Source organism: Python bivittatus, unplaced genomic scaffold (assembly GCF_059951505.1).
Source record: "Python bivittatus isolate LINGU-HERP-01145 unplaced genomic scaffold, Pbiv_v1 ctg000310_np1212, whole genome shotgun sequence".
NCBI classification, from domain to species: Eukaryota; Metazoa; Chordata; class Lepidosauria; order Squamata; family Pythonidae; genus Python; species Python bivittatus.
The window spans coordinates 2,865,458-2,885,462 of record NW_028277054.1 but is presented as its reverse complement, the minus strand read 5'-3'; the positions used below and the strand labels follow the sequence as shown (position 1 = coordinate 2,885,462).

The window sequence follows — 20,005 nt, the reverse complement described above, 5'->3', positions numbered from 1 at the left end:
CCCCAGCCAGCCAGGTGAATACAGAGGTCATCTAGTCCAGGGTTCCTCAACCTCCAACTAAGATGGGTGGAGGTTGAGGGAGTGGGTGGAGGTTGGAGGGAGCATGGCTGGCTGGGGAATTCTGGGAGTTGAGGTCCACCCATCTTAAAGTTGCCAAGGTTGAGGAGCCCTGATCTAGTCCATCCCTCTTCTCCTTGGTGCAATAGAGCATACAGTATCCCAAAGCAAGCCATCTTGGGTGGACCCATTGGCCTTTCAGCCTGCCAAATCTCTTGGCCTCAGCCACAGAATTAATTCTCAAGCCATGGATAAGTTGAGGATTGAGAGCAGGAGGGAGGAAGCCTGTATTTATATCTTTGTCCACGTTTCCTGGATCTGCATCATTCCTCCCGCGTCTTCCCACCCCAAGCCCTAAATGTTCAATTAGGACCATCTGAATCCCAGAGCCACGTTGCCACAGACAGCTACCCACAAAAGCCCCACTGCTGACTCCCCACTTCTTTTCTCCTGCTTCTCCTCTTGGTTCAGCTAGAACTAACTGAATCAGCCACCTGGCCTCTCGGTCGGCATCGTAAGAGACTTGATCCTGATGGGAGAATCTGTCCTGAGAGTCCTTCAGCCCCGCTCCAGCAGAATCTTTGGAACAAATTAGAAAACGGCTTTGCATCATAACCGGCTGCTCTGCAAAAGCCTGATGCTTCCTTTCCCCAGCTTGGGGGCCTTTCAAAGGGGTTTGACTTCAGATTCCTGTAATCCCTAGCCAGAACGATGTTTTTTAAGGGCAGTTACACTACAATCTTTCTGCCTCACATTTTTGCAACTTGGGTGACAAGCTGCCACGGAGGGTGTTACTACTGCTGGGTGTTTAACAGAAGATGGTCCAAGCAAGCTGATCCAGGCCAGTTCTGGCCAATTTCTTGGCTCCCAAGGGTGCCAGACTCCCTGCTCTTCTGCTGTCAGCTGCTACTGGATGTTCTGAGAGTTTTTTTCAGAACTTGGAGATTACAAGATCATTCACTTATACCTGTTCCCTTAACCCACTCCTTTTCTCATCTTCTAGCAGCAGACAAATTCTTTAACAACAACATTAAAAAAAAAAAAACCCTAGAGCAGATTGTTCCTTGGCTTTTAAAATTATAGTGCTGACGCTCTCCCCCCCCCTTCACTATTTATTTCTATTGCTCTTTAAATATTGTATTCATACTGGGTTGTTTTAAAAGCAGATTTTTAAAATAATTACCTTCCTCCTTCCCTTGCTAATTTATTATCTGAGTGGGCAAATGACTCATTTGTTTACTGGGTAGCAAAATAAACAAATTGTGGTTGAGTTTGTTGAAAAACCCTTTGTCTACAAAGAACTTTGTGAGGACAGGATTCGAACTTGGAACTTTGTCTCCTCTCCCTCCCAGTCCCAAGGAGATAATACACACGTGCACGCCCTTCCCTTACTCTTGCTTTGCGGAGTTCAGACATGGGGTTTTGCACCTTTGTTTTCTTCGTGATCAAAAATAGAAGTAGATTTTTCATGCAGGGGGTTGGTGAATGGAACCAGGCTTGTGGGTGGGTTGGCAGCAGGAAGATCCATCTACTGTGCTGTGTGGTCCAACCCGAGGAAGCAGCCAAAGGGGTGGGTGGGAGTGATGTTTCGAAATGGCACAGGGATCCAAGCTGGACAGAAGCTTGCTCCAAGCTGAAGCCTTCAGCAAGCCTAAGCTTTAAAACTTTGCTTTGTGAACCTCTTCTCCATTTAGGATCCAAATGGCCTGGAAATGAATGGTTCTGCTTGCAACTGAGACTTAAATGTTTGCCTCTGCATTGCAAAATTGTATGGAGGACAGCTCCCTAGAACGCTAACATCTGTTTCTTCTTCTTTTCTTCCCTTCCAGATCCTGTTGGCCTCAACTAACCAAGGAGGATGTTGCTACCGTGGTGGCGGTGGGGGATCTCCTCTTGCTTTCTTGCCAAAATCTTGGTAGCCTTGGTGTTTTTTGCTGGGAATGTCTCCTGGGTTGGTGCCTCTGAACTTGACCTGGAAGCCAACGGCACCTGTGAAGGATCCAATACGTGTCAGCCAGGAGTGATCCTCCCCGTCTGGCAGCCAGACAACCCATCTTTTGGGGACAAGGCTGCCAGAGCCATTGTCTATTTTGTTGCCATGATGTATATGTTCTTGGGGGTCTCCATTATTGCTGACCGCTTCATGGCCTCCATTGAAGTGATCACTTCCAAAGAGAAGGAGATCACCATTACCAAATCCAACGGGGAGACCAGTATTGGTACAGTGAGGATCTGGAATGAGACAGTCTCCAACCTCACCCTCATGGCATTGGGTTCATCAGCTCCTGAAATACTTCTTTCAGTCATTGAGGTCTGTGGTCATAACTTCCAGGCAGGAGAATTGGGCCCTGGCACTATTGTGGGCAGTGCGGCCTTCAACATGTTTGTGGTCATAGCAGTGTGTGTCTACGTCATCCCAAATGGAGAGAGCCGCAAAATCAAGCATCTGAGGGTCTTCTTTGTCACTGCTTCCTGGAGCATCTTTGCCTACATCTGGTTGTACCTCATCCTGGCTGTCTTCTCACCAGGGATTGTGCAAGTGTGGGAGGCCTTGCTGACCCTTATCTTCTTCCCTGTCTGTGTAGTCTTCGCCTGGATAGCTGACAAAAGGCTGCTGTTCTACAAATACGTCTATAAGAGATATAGGGCAGACCCACGCAGTGGTATCATAATCGGAACTGAGGGGGAGTTCCCCAAAGGCATCGAGATGGATGGAGGGTTTGTGGCTAATGACCACCGGGAGAGTGTCTTTGTGGATGGCAGCGCGGCTTCAGTGGCTCCCCTTCCAGTCATTACCCAGGAGGAGAAAGAACTGGACGAGAGTCGCAAGGAGGTCATCCAGATCCTCAAAGACCTGAAGCAGAAGCACCCTGATAAAGAGCTGGAGCAGCTGGTAGAGATGGCTAACTATTATGCCCTGTTGCATCAGCAGAAGAGCCGTGCGTTCTACCGCATCCAGGCAACCCGCATGATGACCGGGGCAGGAAACATCCTCAAGAAGCACGTCACAGAGTTCTCCAAGAAGTCCACTAACCTGCTGGAGGTGTCCTCAGAAGCAGCAGTGGAAGAGAACTACAGCAAAATCTTTTTTGAGCCGTTCATGTACCACTGCTTGGAGAATTGTGGCTCAATCACTTTGACTGTGACTTGCCAGCAGGGTGGTGACACCTACAACACTTTCTACGTGGACTACAAGACAGAGGATGGTTCAGCCAAAGCAGGCTCAGATTATGAGTACAGCGAGGGGACCCTGATCTTCAAGCCTGGCGAGACCCAAAAGGAGCTGAAAATTGGCATCATTGATGATGACATCTTTGAAGAAGATGAACATTTTTTTGTCCGGCTGCTGAACTTGCGGGTGGGAGATGCAGAAGGCATGTTTGAGTCAGACTCTGCCGAACACCCCAAGGGGAGACTTGTGGCCCCACTGGTGGCCACAGTGACTATTCTGGATGATGACCATGCTGGCATTTTTGCTTTCCAGGATAAACTGTTAAGGGTCAGTGAGTGCCAAGGGACTCTGGAGGTCAAGGTGACCAGGAGCTCAGGGGCCCGAGGGACTGTCATGGTCCCCTACCAGACGGTGGAGGGAACTGCTCAAGGAGGGGGTGTGGACTATGAGGACTCCTGCGGGGAGCTGGAGTTCAAGGATGATGAAACAGTGTAAGTAAACAAGAGGTTACCTTGTGGTCCGGTGCAAATTCATAATGACATTGAATGGAATAGAGAAACCAAGCAGGTTCTGGTTGAATGTTTGGAATAATATTCCCGACAATAAAAGCAGTTGGTCACTAGGGGAGAGATGGGGTCCCCTTGGTTGAATTTGTTCAGGTAAAGGCCTGATGTCCACCTGTGGAGGATATTTTAATCTGGAGAGCAGGGAGGTGAAATGAATGGTTCAAGGGCTCTTCTAACTCTTGGGCTGGGTAGTCAAGCCTAACGTGGTTAGTGCAATAACCACTTTTCTGGGTTTGCAGAATGCATTGCACCATAACCCAATCAAATTGGCTGCATTCGTGAAAGGAATAAGATAAAAACTAACCTGGTTTTAGCATGTTCTGCAAATACAGCTGCTCATTGTTTCATAGATGTCATTCAACATGTGCTTTGAATCCAGCCATTGAGTGTATGATTCTACGTTTTTGGGGAGGGAGGGGGGAAAACGATGATCTTTCCACCAGCTTTTTTTTTTATTATTATTTGCAAAGAGCCTGTACATTCTCATGGAATGCAAGCTGGGGTTTTGTAGAGAGGGACTGTCCATTTGAGCACGTGCCAGAACTGCATATGTGGGCTTCTATGTGTGTGTGTGTGCCTGTATAATGAATCATTTCAGGTTTGTGATTAATTACACATTGCATGCTTGAAATGGGAGGGAGCCACGTGGGGAAAGGGGATGGTTTGTGCAGGATGGATTGGGAGGGGCGAGCTCCCTGCATCTTCCGGCACGACCAACGTGTCTTAAAACTTATCGGAACGAACGTTCATTTGATAGTATGGAAAGTGAGTTAAACTCCTTCACGCTTAGGAGCATCAGGGCTTGATTTTTTCGTAATTTAATATTTCTCAACACTTGATGGTGCCCAGCAGTAGAGTAAGTGACATTCTAGAGGAAAAACATTGCATTTGAAAACGTTTGTGGATTTAAACAAGTTGCTACCTCGCATGATAGTGCAAGGGATCTGTGAAGTGTGGCGCTGTCCAGGTGTGCCAATATTTGCATGAGTTAATTATTTTGAGGGAGGTAAAGACACATTATTTCATGATAGACCCAAAGCCCGTGGCTAACCAGGATTTATAACATCTTACCGTTCTGTCCAGTAGCTGGTAGTGTTCCCTCCCTATTCTTAGGCAGAAGAGGCTCCTGTCTTGGGCCCAGATGCAGGAGAACCATTCCCCCCCCAGTACTCCTGAATCCCTCTTGCTTGGAGTATAGATCTGGGTTTGTTACACAGCCCATCCTGCGTCTTTTAAGCCAGTTTGCTGCCCTTGGTTGCGGTGGCCAAAACTGCCCATAATGCAGGAGGTCCAACCGACTTCAATCCACACCCTGGAGGAGGCTGCCTTGACCCACTGTCTCAGCTAGCAAAGCACTGTGGGCTGGCCTTGAAAACCATCCATGCTTAAATGTACTGTGATTTAGCCAACCTGATGATCACAAGCTGGTGACCACCATTCCTTGCCATGGCAGCCCTAATCCAAGACATCCGTAGGACACCTGGTTGTCACCTCTGATTTAAGCTTTCCTCAGCTGCCACCAATTTTTCATAAGTGGAAGTTAAAAGAGAAAGCTGGTGGTTTTAGGGCCAGGCAGATGGAGGGGGGTGAAAAGGGAGTGGAAGCAACAGATAGGAGAACTGGGGGAGCAGACTGGTGAAGGAAAATGTGGCTTGTTTGAGCTTTGCCTACTCTCTGCACTGATCACACCCCCTTCCCTTTGACTGCACCAGCAGCTTGACATATTTCAGTTGTGCTGGTCAATGACCGCCATCACAGGCATCCACTCAGCTTCCCTCTACCTAGCATCTTCCAGATGTTGGAAAGATCACAATATTCCAAGTCCCAAGCCAGTATGGTTTGGCATTCTGGGAATTGTGGTCTTAACATCTGGAAGGTGCCACTTGGCAGAAGGCTGATCTAACAGATTCTGGCCTCACCCAAGCCCTGTTCCACCTCCTGAATTGCTAGATTTTTTCTGGACGCCACCCTGGGGTGACTTTCTGCTTGCTTCCTGGCCTTATCTCCTCACTCATTCAGCCAGCATTTTGTTCCTTAAGAATTGTCAGCCAGGTTCTGCCAGCTGTGCCTTGATGTCCACATTTTCGCTGTCTTTGTTTTGTAAAAGAAGAGAGAGAGATTAAGCCAGCAGTAGACTGTCAAAGCATTCAAGAATCCAGGTGTTGTTGTTTTTTTAATGAAAATTACCCCTTTCCAGACCCAGCCTAAACTTTATCCCCAGCCACCAAACAATGTTTTTTTTTTTAAAAAAGGAAGTTTTATTAGAATAAGTAAGCAAGAGAGAATAAGGCTACAATTTTAATTCATTACACCGGGTAAGAAATTTCATTTGAAAAGCTTCCCTCCAAACTGGCGCTTTGTGAATTAAAGCAATAATTTTGGGTTGCTTTCTTTCCCCTTTTCCGGGCGTACATCCAAAAAAATTGGGGGTGGGTATGTTTGAAAGGCTGGGACTAGCGCCAAGCAAGCTGAATGGAAAAACGGAGACCCTTTCCCCCTTCCCAACCCATCACTTGCTTTCAGTGTGATATTTAAAACTGAAATAGCTGACCCCAGGCCATCAAGAAGGATGGTGATGATGCCAGGAGCAGAAATGGCGAGGAAGGGAGGGGGGAGGCACCAGAAAAGTAGATGAACTTTACAGACATGAACACCTCCAGATTTGCGGAACTCAAGTTGCAGAGTTTTGAGCAATGCCCACGAAGGTTGGGGAGTTCTGATTGAATTTGCCATTTTTAAAGGACGCCCAGATTTGGGAAAGTTGAATAGGTGATTTGCTTTGTGGACCCTGGTAAGCGTGCAGACATGCACACCTGCCCAGACACACATGAAGTTTATGAAATGGCAGATGGCGGAGCACCCAGGAATCCTCCTCCCCTCACAGGGTCTAGGGAGTCTCTGAACATCAACCTGGGCCTTTTGTTGGGCCAAACAAAATGATTCCAAATAATTAAATGTTGGAGTGATGGTGGCTGAGGAAGACACTCGGAGCATTCCACCCTCCCAGCCAAGTATTCTTTCGTGGTTTGATATCCTGGTTGGATAATGGATGGTGTTTGTTTCGGCTTGTGAAATATTTGTCCAAGAGGGACAGTGTTGGCCAATGAAATCAAACTCACTCGGGTGAAAAGCATTGGCGCGTAGACTAATGAAAGTCACTTCCGTGGTGGTCTCACCTGGATTTCTGTGTTGTGATCCAAATCGAATCAAATGAGCTAGCACCAACAACCCAAGCAGGAGTTTTTCTGTAGAAGCTGTTGACTCTTCAGAGTTTTAGAAGTCAGCTGAGCTGTGGCCGTAGAGCTGGGAACTGGATATTAACCTTGCAGAGTGATATTCTGGCTAGAAACTGGGCAAAATGTGTGGGGTCAGTGGGTGACCCAATTTATTCATTATAACAGAGAATGAAGTAGAAGGCTAATGGGGTAGAAGCCTTTTTCATTCTGGATTTCAAGGATGGGTATACTTTTTGAATTCTCATTAGAAACAACATTCCTTGCATGAAGAAAACTAGGGTGCCAGGGAGAGGACTTTGCGAATACTTTCTGACATGCAGGGAGCACTTTGCATGGAAGAGTTATAGAACAGTGTTTTTCATACTTGGTAACTTGAAGAGGTGTGGTCTTCAACCCCCAGAATTCCCCAGTCAGCATGCTTTAAGATGCATGGACTTCAACTCTCAGAAGTCTGGCTGGGGAATTCTGGGAGTTGAAGTCCACACCTCTTAAAGTTACCAAGTTTGAAAAACACTGGTGTAGAATATGGCAAGCTTTTAGCCCTCAAGTTTGCAGACAGATGCTGAAATGGTGAGGGGCTTGCAGAAATCCCACCACCCAAGAGAAGAGGGAAGGAGAGACCTTGGAATAAGGTTTGCCTTTTGCAGAATCAAAGAGAACCGTGCAGCAGAGTAAGGGCTACCAAAACAAACAAGCAGAAAATCTCCTTTGGCAAAAGACCCACAAGGGCCTGGGTCTTGGAAAGAGCTGAGTCCCAGTTCCCACTCCCTGAATGACTTTGGGCCAATCCATTTCTCTTAGCATAGCCTATCTTACAAGGTGGTGGTCCCATAGATTCTGGACGGGGAGAACTGGGCAGATTGCCTTAATGACACCTATCATAAAACTTTGCACACGTTTTTAAATATTTCTCAGGTAAAGGAGCATAGAATGAAGATGGCACGGATTCTAATGCAGAATCTTGCTTATTTATTGATTCGTTTTAGAACAGGGGGCACCCAGCTCTATCAGGAAGACGCTGTGTTGAAGCATGTCCAGAGTACTTTGACCCTGAGTAATCCATCTCCAGACAGCCCTGATGGAAACTCAGCACCTTCCTTGGAGAAATGAGCTCCTGAAGGTAGCTTGAGGCTTGTTTTGGGTGCTTCTGGAAACATCCCATCTCTGGGGTTTGTCTTGCCTCCTCTCAGTCCACCAGCCTGAAAAGAGGCATTGATTGCTATTGATTTGTCACTCTTGGTGATGCCCTATGCTTCAGCGCATCTGCTCCTGCCTTCAACAGCTTTGCTGATAAATGGGGAAAACTGATGAGTAATTCTCTTCTCTTCTCTTCTCTTCTCTTCTCTTCTCTTCTCTTCTCTTCTCTTCTCTTCTCTTCTCTTCTCTTCTCTTCTCTTCTCTTCTCTTCTCTTCTCTTCTCCTCTCCCTCTCCCTCTCCCTCTCCCTCTCCCTCTCCCTCTCCCTCTCCCTCTCCCTCTCCCTCTCCCTTTCCCTCTCTCCAGTGCATATGTGCCTATGCATGTGTCTATGCACTTGGAGGCTCATAAAATCAAACACCTTGGAAATTCCCAGGAAGTTTCAGGAGAGAGAGCAGTGGCCACAAGCAAAGCTTAAAGACAACAACAAAATGCTTTCCTAAGGAATGATCCAAAGCTGCCTCCGTAGACTTTGTTCTGCAGGTTGGGCTTGGAAAGTCCACCCCCAGACCCTTTAGGCCCAGCTGCAGACCACAATCTGTGTTCCCAGGAAGTCTCCCCCATTATGAATCATTCACAGCTGTGTTTGGCTGGAAGTCAGTCAAAAGTGTCCCTGCTGAGCCCCAGGCTGGGCCCTTGTGCCCTCTTGGAAGTCTAAGCAACTTGAGGGCTTGTTTGGGGGTGCTTTGTTCTTTGTTCCACTAGATGTGGGATTCTTCCCCTTCTTTGGAGAACAAAACCCAACTGCAAGAAAACCACCTATAGGATGTAGATAGGGATAATTTGTTTGTCTCTCCAATGGTGGGAATCAAGATGAAAAATACAGAAATGGTGAGGCAATAGAGTTGTATCACTGGCCTTCTAAAAATGGTTACTTCTAGAGGAAGATCAACACGTTTGGAGGACAGGAGGTTGAAGGACAGTCACCTTAGACCTTCTAAAGATCTTGCTTGCCCAAATGGGTCTCTTCTATTAATTAGGTTCTCTAGGCCAGGAAGTGGCAAGAGAAAAGGGAAGTCTTGTAAATATGAGGAACATCTTTTCACCCAATGGACATTTGTGGTCATACAATGCCAGATCTCTAAAGGGGTTCTTGAGATGGTGGCTGGCCTTTTGTATTATGCATGGGGGGATGATTTGGCTGGATTGCTGGTCAGACTTTTTTCTCCAGCCTGGAGACAGCAAACCTCCAAATATGACCTAATGGAAAATATTGGGAGTGGAGTATGTCTCCACCTTCTCCCTGTGATCACCACAGGGACATTTGTGAGGATCAAGATTAAGATGGACCTGGGCCTGACCATAGGTCAGCCTATGGTCCTAGGATGGTTAGTCCATTGTTCCTGATGAACTAGCATTTCTCCTTCGTTCCTCTTCCTCCTCCTCCTCCTCCCCAGGGGTGTCTACGTGGGGAGAGTGTAAAAAAAAAAAAAAATGGTGGCTGTCTTGATTTTAAAAGAAAGGGGGAGAGAAGGGCTTCGGTTGCATGATTTCAGCCACCATCTTGACTTTTTTGACCTCCTTGTAGAAGCCTCTGCTCCACCTCCCATCTCTTTTGTCCTAGCCCTGCTTCTTCAGCCAGCATCCTTCCTCCCCACCCTGTAGAAGAGAAAAGTCTCTGATGGTTGGCATTACTAATGTGCCAACAGGTTTTTTTGGTCATCTTTGAATTGGATAGTAAGAAACAAGAGCGCTGGAGAGGGGAGAGATTTCAGGGGTGAAATAAGTAATTGTTGGTAATGGGAGTGGGGATGGACGTGAATGAATTACATCCCTTGAGAAGGGTGGGTTGGGCTACAACTCCTGTGGCCCAGGAGAGAAGTCATGAGCTAAGTGGTTGTCCAAGGACTCTTGGAGAGTGTCCTGTTGGAGAAGCTCAATGGTTCTGGTTGAAACAAGCTTGTGGTTGCTCTCCAAGGTCCTGAAACGTGGTTCCCTCTCCGTGCTTTCCACCGGAGAAGGGAGCTTCACTCCGGATCTGTTGGTTCTGCCTGTAGCTAAGCTGGGGTGTCTACAAGGTGTGGTCAAAAAGTCAAGACGGCCACCATGATGGAGCAATTGAAGTTCTGCCTGTTTTTGATGTGAGTGGCAGGTGATCAGATCCAGAAAAGCCACAAGGCTGATGCACAGCATCTAGATTTCTAGGCGTAACAAAACAACCTTTGCAGCACAGCCATGTAGGCGTTGCGTGCTTAGTAAATGGCTGCCTGTAAGCCTCGGTTGGGTGGCTTTGCAGACGCTTAAACCAACCCCATAAATCCTGCTGCACAATTATGATATCAACAGCCTGTACGGTCATTCCCTCTGCTTTCCATGGTTCCCCTGATCTCTGCCATTCTTCACATTCATCCTTGGCATCAGGGCACCAGAGCTGTCTGCAGCAAAGCTCCCGCATCTGTCTTCCACACTTGACCTGCCTGCTTCGTTTCTCCATAATAGATGGAGGCTGGGAACAACCAAGAGGCGAGGTTCGCTTTCCCAAGCAATTTCTTCTGCAGTCTCGGGTCTAAAGCTAGGAGACTTGCTTTGCTGGGAGGGTGGGAACCAATGCGAAATGCTGCTAAAGATGGACAGGAATCTACCTAAAGGAAAGGAAGGTGGGCAGCGTTCCCAGTTCTCTTCCCAAATATGGAAAGTCACTGACATCTAAGAGTTTGGAAAAGCAGGAACATTGTCAGGCCCAGCCCAAGGACAACAGGAAACAACCCAGCCAAATTCAGTTCCTTATTGCTTAAACCATATAAACAGAATCTTGCCAGACTAAATCTATACTATGTTACTATACTCTGGGAGAATCTAGGGCAGGGTTTCTCAACCTTGGCAGCTTGAAGATGTATGGACTTCAACTCCCAGAATTCCCCAGACAGCCATGCTGGCTGGGGAATTCTGGGAGTTGAAGTCCACACATCTTCAAGCTGCCAAGGTTGAGAAACACTGATCTAAGGAGTGGTTATCTTAAGTTTCTTCTTCCCATGCTTCTGCTCTGGACCACGTTGCCTCTTGTCTGCCCCTTTTCCTCCCTGGAATGCGCTCCTTCCTTCCTGAGAACCTGGATCTCTACTGCATTCCATCACAAACACTGAATGATGGCTTAAGACAAAACTTAGACACACAAACTACGAACCCAACATCTCTCTCATTCCGGAAGGCAAGATGTAGAATAAGAATCTTAAACTTCCAGAAGTAGATTCTCACTGAATGATACATTAACAGGGAGACCAGTTTGGCAGTGACAGTGACAGTGACAGTGTGGGGAGCTGTGAATATCTTTTGCCGAATATCTTCAAGAAGATATTGGATAGATGCTATAGTTTGTATTTCTGCCCCGAACAGAGGATGAATTTGTTTTCTTCCAGCTTTTAAATTTGATGGGTTAATCATAATTTTGCAGTGATCAGGCTACAGGCTGGTAAACAGGGTTCACTCCAGGTGTCTGCATTCCCTTGACTCTTTAGTTCCACAGAAGAAAGTCAGGAGCTAAAGGCCATCCTTAAAAAAGGTGCTCTGAACATGTGCAGAGTACATTTCTCGTCATTCAATAACCATGTCTCTGCATCCTTGATTGGCAGAGTGTCAGGAATCTGTGCAGGGGAACTGAAATTAATTTGATTCCTTCCCAACTCCCTCTAAAAAGGGCGCAGAATAAACGGAGCTGCTACCAAGGGGGAAAGAGGAAGGGAGTTTAAAACATCTTGCCTTAGAAATCTATGGATTCCAGGCCTTCTTCATGCTTGTGTGAAAAGTTCATCCACAAATGGATTTTTAATAACCTCTTTCTGCAGGAAAAGAACATAATCCAGACCAAAGTTGGCTGCACGTTGCCGGTGCTCAGTTACCCAGGCTGTGTTTCCTGCCCCAGCCCCACCAAAGTCAACCACTTTCCATTTCTTTCGCTCATCCACCTTTTCTTCCCTACCCTAACCAAGTCCTAATGCAAATCTCCCGTAAGCCCAAGGATAAAGGAAGCAATTATCTCTTTGCTTCTGGTTTCATGCACCCTCATATTTGGATGGTCAGACCGGATAGGTTATGATCTGTCTAAGATGCTGGGAGAAGAAAAGAGGTGCCCCAGGCTTCTTCTCGGCCAAAGACCTTAAATCCTACCTAGTGCCTTCAGAATTCAGAAAAATCTCTTCCTCAAACATTTGGTTCCTCTCACTGGTTTGCAGCTAGCCAAAGAAGAGATGCTCCATTTCATCGTCCTCTGCAAGCCAGCTCCAGCCTGGGCATCTGATGAAGCCCCCAAGGGGCTCCTCAAAAGTTAATGCCACGTCAAAGAGTGGGTCTTTAAGGGGCCCTTCTTGCTATGATAGGTGTTTTATCACCTTCTGGGAGCTCATCCAGTGAGTGCCAAAGGATTCTGGGAGAGGCGTTGGAAGAAGCCAGTGTTTGCTGCAATGCGCTCTCTTTGTGTGGTGGGTTATGCATAATGTTGTGTGAAATATGTGCAAAGCACGAAGCTGCTGCCGATCTCCAGCATTGGAAAACCAAGGGCTGCTTTTCCAGGTGCTGTTTGAAGCCTCTTCTGCCAACCGTCTTTTTATTTGCAGTCCCCATCTTTGTGTTTTGGGGTCCAACTCTCCCGAGTACAACCTTAGATGTCCTTCTCAGTGTATTTCAAGAGTTGTACCTTCATCTCTTCCTCCTTTTCCTCAGCAATTTCCAAACTCCAAACGCAGGGACGTGGCTTCCTCTGGAAAGGCGAGCCCCTTGCTAAGGAGACAGGAGACCTAAAGGCAGACGAGAGAACTCGATAGCGAGGTTTCAGGCTTCTGGAAGCAGCTGGCTGATAGCTTTGGCTGGCAATCCACAGGTTTCTTCTTCCCATGCCTCCATTGCAGACTGAAAAGGAAATGCAGGGCAAGGGGTCTTGCAGATGGCAAAGGAGGTTGATCCCTGATTTCCGTATTTCAGTTCTGGGGGTGGGAGGGCACTTTTCTTCAACTTCCAGAGATGGGGTTAATCCTATTGTTCTATCCATGCATAAATGTGCTTCCTCCCACAAAGACTCCTGCAACAAGCCTACTCACCATCTAGCCCACTAAGATGTCTCTTCTTAGGGTTTTTTTTTTAAACTTCCTGGTCTAATCTTGAATCCTGGGATTTCCCTGTGGTTTCTCATCCAAGTATTTCACCTGGATTTGACCCTCCTTAACCTTTCAATATTAGCCAAGATTATCTTGGTACTGCCACTTAGCTGGGCTCTAGCCAGGGTGAGGTACAATGCATAACTGGTGATGATTTCTACGTTGACAGGTACACATGTACGTCAGCACACATGCATTGTGCACCAGCTTTTGTTCTCTTTTTTGGGACTGTCCCCATGGCCCATGGCAGGTATCCTTTCCTCTCACCTGTGCCAGCATCCTTTTCTCCCTCCCTCCCTCTCTCCTTCTCTCTTCCCCTCCCTCACTTCTTCTCTCTCCTCCTTCCTTCCTCCCTCCCTCCCTCCCCTCCCTCCTTTCCCCTCCCTCCTTCTTCTTCCCCTTCCTTCCTTCCTTCCTTCCTCCCTCCCTCCCTTCCTTCCTCCTTCTCTCTACCACTTCCTCCCTCCCTCCTTCTCTCTTCCATTTCCTCCCTCCCTCCCTTCTCTCCCTCCTTCCCTCCCTCCCTCCCTTCCTCTTTCTCTCTTCCACTTCCTCCCTCCCTCCCTTCCTCTTTCTCTCTTCCACTTCCTCCCTCCCTCCCTCCCTTCCTCTTTCTCTCTTCCACTTCCTCCCTCCCTCCCTTCCTCTTTCTCTCTTCCACTTCCTCCCTCCCTCCCTCCCTTCCTTCTCTCCCTCCCTCCCTTCCTCTTTCTCTCTTCCACTTCCTCCCTCCCTCCCTCTCTCCCTTCCTTCCTCTTTCTCTCTTCCACTTCCTCCCCCCTCCCTCCCTTTCTCCCTCCCTCCCTTTCTCCCTTCCTTCCTTCCTTCCTTCCTTCCTTCCTTCCTTCCTTCCTTCCTCCTTCTCTCCCTCCCTCCCTCCCTTCCTTCTCTCCCTCCCTTCCTTCTCTCCCTCCTTCCCTCCCTCCCTCCCTTCCTCTTTCTCTCTTCCACTTCCTCCCTCCCTCCCTCTCTCCCTTCCTTCCTCTTTCTCTCTTCCACTTCCTCCCCCTCCCTCCCTCCCTCCCTCCCTCCCTCCCTTCCTTCCTTCCTTCCTTCCTTCCTTCCTTCCTTCCTCCTTCTCTCCCTCCCTCCCTCCCTCCCTCCCTCCCTCCCTCCCTTCCTTCTCTCCCTCCTTCCCTCCCTCCCTCCCTCCCTTCCTCTTTCTCTCTTCCACTTCCTCCCTCCCTCCCTCTCTCCCTTCCTTCCTCTTTCTCTCTTCCACTTCCTCCTCCTTCCCTCCCTCCCTCCCTCCCTCCCTCCCTTCCTTCCTTCCTTCCTTCCTCCTTCTCTCCCTCCCTCCCTCCCTCCCTCCCTTCCCATTCCCCTGCCTGACTGTTATCAGATGAAGATGCTGCTTGGGCCCCGCAGCCCCTGGCAGCCAACCTGTGCACCTGAGCAGCACCTCTTTCACGCTCGAACAATTGCACATGCATTTGCACAGGCGTGTGTGTTCTCCTTGTTCTGGCTGCTGCCAAACCCACCCCCGCCGTCGCAGCCGGCGAATTCTCCATCACCCGCCCACGCACCCAAGGCCAGTGCGGCTTGCCTCTTTATTAAAACCCAGTTCCCTGGAGCAGCGGTGCCTCTCCAGCAGCCGGATGTAGATTTATCTTGGCTGGCACGGTGTCTCCTTCCTTTAACTCCTGGCCAAGATGGGCGAGGCAGGAGTGGCTCGAATGGCTGCGGGGGAAAGAAGGGAGCTCCTGGGCCGGATCAAAGAGCCCTCTGGACCAGAGGCAGAGAATCCAGAGGTGTTGCGCTGAGCTCCACCTTTTACTGCCATTACATATGGACTGAGTGTGCTAGGCTGAAATCTGGTTGTGGTTTGTGGCTAAGAGTGTCAACTTAGCAGGTTGTGTGAACAGGGCACCTTCGACCATCCTAAAACATCGAAGCCGAAAAACAAAAACATCCTCATTCTTGCTCTGGCTGGGACTCTTCCTGGCAGCGAATCAAGGAGGGTTGAGTCCTGTCTGGCAGCCCAGCAGCAGGAGACAGCCTGGTGCCCTCCCCTCTCCCCCCCCCCCCCAGGCCTCCTGGTGCCTTTCAGGGCATGCCACTCTGGAGCGTAATTCAGCAGTGCTCCACCGCCCTCTCTCACCCCTCCTGCCTGGTGTCAAAAGCCCTAGCTGGCCTCCCTTTATCCGAGAAAGGGAAAATGATGGACGGTGTTGTTCAATAATTCCCCAGAGACGGCCGTTTTATTCAGCGCGTGTTATTTGTTTGCTCCCCGTCACTGGTTTCTGTCTGCGCGGCTAAATTTAGCACGGTGCTGGGGAATGGCACCGCCATGTTGAGTGTCCAGAGAACAGAAGATCCGAAAGTGAGGGGCGGGGGGGGGGGGGAGATGGTCTTCTTTCTCTAGTTTGAAGGACCGGGCAAGATTTGGAGGGCACACAGCCTCTAGCCAGGCACGTTGTGGGTGGGAGGAGAGAAGCACTGCTGGAAACGCTCTGCCTGGCTGCAATTTGAACAGGTAAACAGATGGAGGTGAGAACCGTGGTCCAGCAGCATGCGGATAGAGGAAAATAAATGGTTGGGCTGCAACGCCCAGAGAGGTTGTGCAAAGAAAGACCGCAGCAGACAATGCACTGCTTACAAAAGTCTTCTGGTTACGTCCACCCCAGTTGGAAGGGCCGGGGAGGTGTTCGCTTCTGTTTCTCCCCTGCTTGGAGAATGTTGGCTCTTAAAAACAGAACAAGGCAACCCTTTCTTGCCTTCCCTCCAGGGAATCCCTATGCCCCCTGGCAGCCTAGGCCAACTCTGGGGTGAGATTGCTTCCCTGGAAGCAAGAAGGCATTGAATCTTGAGGACTGAAGCAGGAGGAGCATTGTCCATGCAGCCCCCAACGGCTGGTGAGACCCTGATGGGGGCTCATCTCTCTTCAGCCCCATCCTAACCCATTGGAGGACGAGAAAAGGAAGGCAGCACCCCTTGGATCCTTTTGACTGATCCTGGAAAAAAAGAAGCAAAGGGAGACTGGAACAGGACAACACCAGGAAATCCACAGCTGGGAAGTTGGAAAAAGCATCTGGGAGGAAGCCAAAGGAATAGGGAAGAACCCTACTACATGGACAGGTCCATTAAATTATCTGGAGTTAAGCTTGCCTTGAAGAAATTTCCCCTTAACGATCCATCAAGGTGGCCGTGCGGAGGGGATGGTAGCAGATCCATCTAGGTCGGTGTTTTTTAACCTTGGCAGCTTGAAGATGGGTGGACTTCAACTCCCAGAATTCCCCAGCCAGCGTTTCCAGAGCACCAGACTCACTCCTTGCATCTTTCCTAGGGAGAACTATCCTTTCTTACTTCTATCAAAGTGTTTCTCAACCTTGACAACTTGTAGATGGGTGGACTTCAACTCCCAGAATTCGCCAGCCAGCATGCTGGCTGGGGAATTCTGGGAGTTGAAGTCCACCCATCTTCAAGTTGTCAAGGTTGAGAAACACTGATCTAGCTCAACATAGTTGACAGGCAAACACTTTCCAGAGTTTGAAGGAGGGTTTTTCCCAACCCAGCCTAGAAAAAACTTAACCCCAGACTTCCTGTACACAAACCAGGGTCTGGACCACATATCAGCGGCCTGTGAGTTACCCACAAATGATTTCTCATTGAAACGTGTCCCAAAGGGCATTTGTCGGCTTATCAGCGAGAGGATCCAAAGCGTCTAGCCTAGGATGACCCTGTCAGCCATGCCAGCTGAGGATAACGGGGACTGTGATCTGACCACCCCTTCCTCCCACCAGCCAGCCTGGTCTTCAAGAACGTTTGGCCGCTAGCGGGAGGCAAAGGGGTTGCCAACCTCTCCGTCCTGCGCCTGTTTGTGTCTCGGGGAGTGCCAGGCTCTGGAGCAATGGCCCCGAGGGATGTTTTGACAGGCTAACACCAGGCCCCATCGGGGAAAGCGTTGCTCCGTTAGAGCAGACAGCCTTGTTTTTCCAAACGGGTTTATTTTTAAAAGCACATTGATTTGTTTGTAGGGACAACGGTTGCTAAAGCAGGACCAGTATCTGAGGACTGCCGTGGCCTTCTTTGCTAGAATCCCGGCAGCCGAGACACAGGGCTTCGAAGCGTAAGCAGAACTCCTCCCCCATGGGAAAATGTTTCCCTTGGCCTGTCTGGATGTGCGCTGATGCGCCCACTTCGCCCTCAGCTGGCTTCCCTAGGAGAGTTGTGGCCCCCGCGGTGCACCCCGCGGTGCCTTAAAATCAAGTGGCAGGTAGTTCCCTTGGTTCAACAGCAATGAGGATGAACTGGAGATGAGAGACGAAGTCTTATGAGGAGGTATAGACAAAGAGGAGTAGGCTGAACTTGAGAAAAGAGAACTGAGGAGTTATAACATTTTTCAAGGGCCTATAAGGGTGTCCCACAGAAGGACATCAAGACCTGTGGTCTTGCAAAGCCTGGAATAATAGGATTCTCTTACAAGAAGCAGATTCCAGTTGAACGTTAGGAAAAGTGTTAGAAGAAGCTTACTAACCAGAGGGACTCCTGGCCAGAGAGGTGCTGGAGATGTTCAAGCAGAAGCCAGATGGCCATCAATTAGGGATGCATGAATTTAGATCGTCCAACTCTGAGATCCTAGGAGTCTGCTTTCTAGGATTTCAGGCGCACATTTTAAAGGGGCAGGATTGGATTGCATGTTCGTGGCCATCACCTTGACTTGAGTCTGGGGCTCTGGAAACCCAACTTGCTTTTTTTTTTTTAGAATCACAGAATTGTAGAGTCGGAAGGGCCCCCCAAGAATCATCTGGTCCAACCGTCGCCAATGTGCAGGAAACCCATTTAAACCATCCATGAGAAGTAGACATCCAGTCCTTTAGCTTGTCATATTTTTACTTGTTCTGGGCTGACATCTAAGCACAGGGTAGGACATATTTTCCACTGCCGCCACCCCCCCGCCCCTGGCAACAATTCTGGGATGGAGGTTGGGTTAGGCTCTGACGGGAGATGGTGGATTTCCTTGTGAACAGGAGCAGAACTTCCTCTCGGCTTCATTGGTATGCCTGCGAAGAAGAAATCCAAGCGCTGCAAAACATAAGGATCGCGAGAGCATGTTTGCCAAAGGAATTAAACCTGGCTGGATGTTACAGTCCTGAAATGTCTTGCTGTTCAGGAAAGGGAGAAATATGGAACATTAAAAAAAAAAAAAACCACGAACACCAGCTAACCTTCAGGGTCAAGTAATCAGCACTTTCCAGAGAAGGAAGAAAGGGAACCATTATCAAAATATAGAGCACTTTAGCAAGTGGCAGGAAGAAGAGGGGAGGAACGAACAGTTCCCTCCTTGAAGAATTTACAGGAAAAAGCCATTTTCTCCCCAGCCCATCAGCTGAAACTGTGATTTCAACCTGACTGCCTTCTCGCAAGGAAAAGCTGGCCTGAAAAGGGGATCTTGGGCAAGAGGATCCAGAAGGGAAAGGTTGAAAGAAAAACGAGAATGTCAAAGAAACATATGGTTAGCTATTTTCTCCCTGGGGATTTGTTGCACCCTTGCAGTTCCTGGTTTTTTTTCTTTTTTTGTTTTTTAGCATAGGCCCATATGTGCCTTTGCTTGCTGAGATCTGCGTTTCCAAAAGAAGCTGGAGAAAGGATGGGTAGAAATCCGGATTGCTTTCTCTGGCACGAGGGGCCGAGGCAGCGTAGTCCAGCTTAAAAAATGCAGCGCCCGCCCCACAGTCTTGCAAGGGCTCAGATAAATATTTTAGCACAGAATGAAAAATTCACAGCTGCTCCGACTTCATCTTCTTTCCATTGGTGGGGAGCCTGAGTGTGGAAAAGAGGAATGATGGCTTTTTCTGCACAGGAAAGGCATTAAGAGAGGCCGACAGAATGGGACACGGTGAGGCTACGAGGGTGTTTGATCGGATGGCCTCTTTGGAAGCCAAAGGTCAAAGAATCCAAGGATTTTTGGGTTCTGTGGGCCTGCTAAAGCAGGGTTGCTCAACCTTGGCAATTTAAGACGGGTGGACTTCAACTCCCAGAATTCCCCAGCCAGCCATGCTGGCTGGGGGATTCTGGGAATTGAAGTCCACCCGTCTTAAATTGCCAAGGTTGAGCAACCCTGGCCTAAAGGATCTGCCCTATAGTTGCCACAGGGGCGTATCAGCTTCTTTGATGTTTAGTAGACTTCCAATCTGCCTCTCTCCTAAGGCCGAGACTTCTGAATTCTTTCAGGCTGTGGAACCTGTTCATTTAAAAGAATAATAATCTGGAACCTCAGCGCAAGAGCTCTGGTGATAGAAACTTGGCTGCGCTCAAGTGAACGTGGCCTCTCTTTTTGCCTAGTCTCTCACCAGGGATGCCTGCAGGGAGAGAGTCAAAAAAGTCAAGATGGCAGCCGGAACTATGCGGTCAAAGTTCTGTCCATTTTTTACACGTGTCGCCTGCAAGGTTGTGGCGTCCATCTGACTTTTTCGCCCCCTCCCTGCGCACCTGTCTCTTCCAGAACCTCTACTGAACCCTGGGGAGCCTTGCTCTAAGGCAGTGTTGTCCAAACTTGGCCACTTTAAGAGGAGTGGACTTCAACTCCTAGAATGGCTGGCTGGGGAATTCTGGGAGTTGAAGTCCACTCATCTTAAAGTGGCCAAGTTTGGACAGCACTGCTCTAAGGGCTCAAGGAACCAGTGCGCCCCAAAGCTCCTAGAGGTTTTTTAAAACCAGTCTCCACTCGGATAAATATATTGCATAGTTT

The 20,005-nt window shown here is 48.7% G+C and overlaps 1 protein-coding gene across 7 annotated transcripts in view; it reads left to right on the top strand.

Annotated features, from left to right (window-relative positions):
• Positions 1-1,915: 1,915 nt before the first annotated feature.
• SLC8A2 (solute carrier family 8 member A2) overlaps positions 1,916-20,005 on the top strand; it is a 32,952-nt gene continuing 14,862 nt past the window's right edge. For 6 of the 7 annotated variants that reach the window (XM_088140174.1, XM_088140173.1, XM_088140170.1 and 3 more), the window contains exon 1: positions 2,166-3,720. In XM_088140174.1, the coding sequence (XP_087996300.1) occupies positions 2,201-3,720 (1,520 nt within the window). In that variant the 5' untranslated portion in view covers positions 2,166-2,200. Of the gene's footprint in view, positions 3,721-20,005 lie in introns of all 7 variants that reach the window. The other variant, XM_088140167.1, reaches the window with a different exon arrangement.